Below are 4,764 nucleotides of genomic sequence, written 5' to 3'. Positions count from 1 at the left end.
ATTTATTAGTATAATATATTTAACATTTATTAGCATGGTTTATTTGACTTACTAATTTAGCCTATAAATAGGGTCTTTTACAATCTTAGAAAGATACACTCATTAGATTAAAACTCATAATTTAAAGGTTCTTTGTTTTCGGGTTTTCGGGGTTTAGTTTTTTTTATCTCCATTTTTTGTACTCTTTGTTCTTTTGTCATTATAGTAAAATTATCTTGCCCGTAATTTTTTATTCTCCTTAGAAGGATTTTTCTACTGAGCTATTTTTACTTGTTCGTTACAGGACGATTCTCATTTATTTATCTGAGGTGTTTGCCGTTTTACTTGTTTCATTTTGAGGCCAGCGGCGTTACTTTTCAAGGTTTAGGAACTGCTCAGTACATGTTGCACACGTTCGTATATTTTAGTTCAGCCTATCTTTTACGTGTTCGTACTTCTTTCGAAATAGAAAATTGTTAAAATTCTCTGGCAACTTGGGCAGGGCTGCTCGATCTTCTTCTTCTTATTTTTTCTTTTTGAAGCATTGATCTTCCTGTTATTTTGTTGTAAAGAAAAGGACAAAAAAATGAACACGTGCAACATGCATTTGTTATGTTCGCTTATAAACCCCATGTCCCAGAAAGCCCACATGTCTGCCACTACATGGCAGCTCTTGTGGTGCATAATTGTTTTGCTATATGTTTGGTGCATTGGGTTTCTTAAAATATAGGCTGAAATTTGTGTTATGGTCCCAGAAACCGCATATGTTGTTATAAAGTGTTCTTTGAACTGTTATTTGCTAAGTTGTTATAAACTATTTGAGATTGGAGTTTTGGTTTAGGGTTATAAGCAGTTTCGTCTTAAAGGGTTATAAAGTGTTAATTCAGACTTTTGATCTAGGTTGCTATATAGTTTTATGTAAACTGTAATGAAAGTTGTGTTTATCTGGACTTTATGGAAACTTTTATGGATGGTATCGTTTTGTTATATAAACGATATGATATATATTTTATAAAATATGTTTTTTTTGAAATGTTTTAGGTGGAGCCGGATCGTCCCAGAAAAAAGTTAAAATAAGATTCTATCACGGTGGAACTTTTGAGGGGAACCCAAAATCATCATATCTGAATGGGAAAGTAGAACTTATGGAGCATTATGATGTCGAACAGATATGTTATTGGAGTTTGTTGTCGATGGTGCATCAACTCGACTATGCCTTCAATGAGGTTAAACAGTTGTATTTCTTAGAGCCAGGAAAAACTTTAGAGGATGGTTTGAAGTTGTTGTTCGACGACAATAGTGTGCTTGAGTTGTCAAACCATTTAAATAAATTTGGTGAAATTTCTATTTGTGTTGACCACATCGGTGATGGAAATTAGAAATCTAGTGACATTCCTTTACCTATAGCTTTCTTTAAGTCGGTTGACAAGTCGTCTGATGAAGATGGTAAGGAGGGTATTAAGGAGAATGTAGAAGATGATCTCGATATAGATGGAATAAATTGGTCTAGTGATGAGGGGGACGATGAGTTAACTCTTACTCAACTAAAAGATTTGAAGAGGTTCGACACAGAGGATGTAGGTGGTTTAGGCTTGGAAAAGGGGGTGCTAAGGATGTGGGTGCAGGCCTATCTGAACCACATGGTGTGGACCATTGTGGTGCAAGGTCATCCGGAACACATGGTATGACTGATAATTATGCAGTACAATCCAGAGCTGGTGGTGATGACCAAGATGTTGTACACAGTTTTGGTGATGATGGACCCAAGAGTGATTACATTGTTCGGATGATCCAGGTAGTTATGTAACCACATCTGATGGATTGGATGCTGAAGATGCCCAAAGGGTACCTTCGGGGGGATTGTCTTACAATCCTGGTGTTGGCGATCAAGGGTTTTTTCTTGGCCAGTTATTCAGAGATGCTGCACAGTTTAAGATGGCTCTTAATGACCATTCTTTGAAAAATCAATTTTCATATTGCTACAAAAAGACTGAAAAAGTTCTGGTGAGAGCAAAATGTGCCACAAATGGTTGTCAGTGGGGGATATTAGTCTCTCAGCATGGCAACGACAATTCATTTAGGGTTAAGACATATTTCTCTAAACATTCCTGCTTGCCTACCACTCACAAGAAACGAGTGACATCCAATGTGAGGCCACAAAAGGGGAGGGGGAGAAAAGGCTTAGAGGGTCCAAAGAAGGTGAAAATGTCCAGGGTTGGAAGAATAATGAAGTGTAGCATTTGCCACAAAGAAGGCCACAGCAGAACCAAATGCCCCATGATGCCAGATGCACAATCATCAAATCACGTAAACTTGAAGGTATAATTTCTATTTGTCTCTATTCACACTTGTCTCATGTTATTTATGTTGAAACTGAAATAGCCTTTAACGTATTTTTTGTTTAGAATGTTTCAAATAAAAGGAAGGCTTCTACATCAACTGCTCCTACAACCACATCTACAAATGATGATCAATCTTCTTCTGAAAGGATGGTAAACGCGAAAAAAGCTCGGCCTCAAAGCGCTTCGGGATTGAATGCAAGTATGATTTCCAACACTTCTCTCCAACTTTATTCCTTCATTTTTGTTGTGTATATTACTTGCAATCATATAGGCAGGAGAACTTAATCAATTGGTTATTTCCATGGTTGTAAAAATTGAACTATTCTGTTTTCTGTTCAATCATTTAGAAAAATTAAAAATATAAACTAATAATAGTTAAGAAAAAATACATTGCTAATAAAACAATCATAAAATTTAGGAAATAAGTATATTTACTAAAAAACCAAAGATCAACATGAACCAAAAAGAAAAAAGCCCAATTATTGTGTTAAAAACAAAAACTGTCTGTTTTTAACTACTTTGTATTTTAAACTGATTTTGCTTGGCTCTCTAATTCTCCAAATTAGCTTGTATGTTTCTGGTTTTAATTGGTTGAACCGATCAGTCTAGCTCTGTTTTTACAACCATGGTTATTTTGAGTGGAATCACACCAGTGTGTATTATAACAACCAAACAACTGTTGGTGAGAACAAATTTCAATTATCTTGATTTATTTCCATGCGTAATACACTTTAGACCAATTGTTTTTCCTGTTTTTTTTTTTTTTTTTCTAACACAAGAAAAAAGACAGAGAATGGTTAACGGTCAGATCCACCAATGAGTTGAGCCTTTTATACGATCTTTATGCAGCCTGTCATGCCGCCGTTTATGTTCAAACTAGCTGAACCGAATTTGAAATTTGAATATGCTGTTTTTGGTGGACTGAATTTGACATTGGTACATGCTGTTTTCATGTTTGAACAACCTGATTTTGTGAACGTTATTTGGCACAGTACAGACGCTGCAATGTTTGTGGTGATTACAAGGCAAAGCAGCCATGAATTCTAGATTGGTTAGATACCGGCCACTGTGGCAACTATCGTCCACCACTATTTTCGTGCATGTTCTCCTTTGTTCTCTTCTTCCTCCTTGCATTTCAACCCAAAACCTTATACAAAGATTTAAAATCCCAAAATCTTTATTTTCTCTCTACATGAAGTCTGATTTTCTCTCTCTTTGGGTCTTTATAATCTGCAGATTCCCGCTAATAAGATTGCCACCAGTGTTTTTAGTGTTGTCATTAAAATAAGTATAATAGCTTGTGAGACATATTTAAGACACCTCGCATCCTAGTGGAGGTAACATGTTAGTAGTTAGGACATTTGAAGAGCCTCATAAGATGTGATTAATTAGTGGAAGCGTGCGAGAATGAGTCATTATTAGAAATAAACCTGATTGGAATTTATATATGAGTTAATTTATAAATAGGATAGTGTGATAGTGGATGCCTACATATTCTTCTTAAATCGTAAAGTTTTGGTTCACTTTTAATGTTTAAAGAAGTTGTTTTATTGCTTTACTAAGTAAAAGGAGAAGATCGCAATATTAAAGGGAAGGAACTAGTAGAGTAGGCACGCTCTGAGTAAAGTATTCTAGTGAGTTTCTCTGTACCATGTGTATGGTATATACGCTAATTCGTTTACTCTTAATCACTATACAACTAAGTAAGTGGCTCTATCATTTGTCTCTGGTGTTCATGTATAAAGAAACATGTTCAAAGAATTAGTGCATGCAAGGTTATATATAATTAAATAGACCCAAAAAAATTGGTATATACGTGGTATAAGCACTCCTTCCTTGGTGCACAAGCTCCGTATCCAGACAGGCGTAAGGAGGCTACGAAGGGATGTTATGTATAATGGTAAAGAAGATGAGATAAAATGTTGTCTCTAGTATGACACTGTTGCAAATCATAATTGGTGAAAACTCGACCTTGCAGGGGAACACCTATGTGTTCAAACAATGTTTGGTGTTAGGAGGATTCAGAGGAGATTTTTGTAAATAGCTCTGATGAGCGGATATAAAGGTACAATAAAAATGGTTCTTGGAATCTGGATTAGAAGTTAGCACAAGGAAGAGAGTATGTGAGACAAAGGGTGCATGTGGTAGTACATATTGCATGAAAGAGTAAAGAGTAAACTTGTCAGTAATTAAATGGGGTTCCACGCAAGTGGTGTATTTGAGAAGTAGTTATGCTCGTGACCATCAATCATGAATTTAGAAATCAACGTTGTTCGTCAATAGGCTGAGTTTGGTATTGGTAGTATTTGCTAGTCAATCTACGGATCAAAGGGATGTATATACCAAGTATGGAGAACTCATCCGTCAGCTTAGGTTTCATTTTTTCCTGTCTTATAGGAAATTTGGTGGGTTTATCTTCCCAAGAATTCACTAGGTTCTCATG

At 35.8% G+C, this 4,764-nt stretch overlaps 1 protein-coding gene across 1 annotated transcript; it reads left to right on the top strand.

Annotated features, from left to right (window-relative positions):
* Positions 1–1,221: 1,221 nt before the first annotated feature.
* LOC105804374 (uncharacterized) lies at positions 1,222–2,788 on the top strand. The gene is made up of 2 exons (XM_012636968.2): positions 1,222–2,298; positions 2,385–2,788. The coding sequence occupies exons 1-2, from the start codon at positions 1,915–1,917 to the stop codon at positions 2,604–2,606; spliced, it is 606 nt and encodes a 201-aa protein (XP_012492422.2). The 5' UTR covers positions 1,222–1,914; the 3' UTR covers positions 2,607–2,788.
* Positions 2,789–4,764: the final 1,976 nt, after the last annotated feature.

The sequence above is a fragment of the Gossypium raimondii genome, chromosome 11 (assembly GCF_025698545.1).
Source record: "Gossypium raimondii isolate GPD5lz chromosome 11, ASM2569854v1, whole genome shotgun sequence".
Taxonomy (NCBI): Eukaryota; Viridiplantae; Streptophyta; class Magnoliopsida; order Malvales; family Malvaceae; genus Gossypium; species Gossypium raimondii.
Note: the sequence above shows the minus strand (reverse complement) of the source record. Positions and strands in the feature narration are given on the sequence as shown.

What these genes read in the sequence shown, in the direction of transcription:
- LOC105804374 (XM_012636968.2), top strand. Translation starts at nt 1,915, where the DNA reads ATGGCTCTTAATGACCATTCTTTGAAAAATCAATTTTCATATTGCTAC. An exon ending in CAAATCACGTAAACTTGAAG is followed by an intron (nt 2,299 to 2,384) that starts GTATAATTTCTA and finishes TTTTTTGTTTAG; the next exon opens with AATGTTTCAAATAAAAGGAA.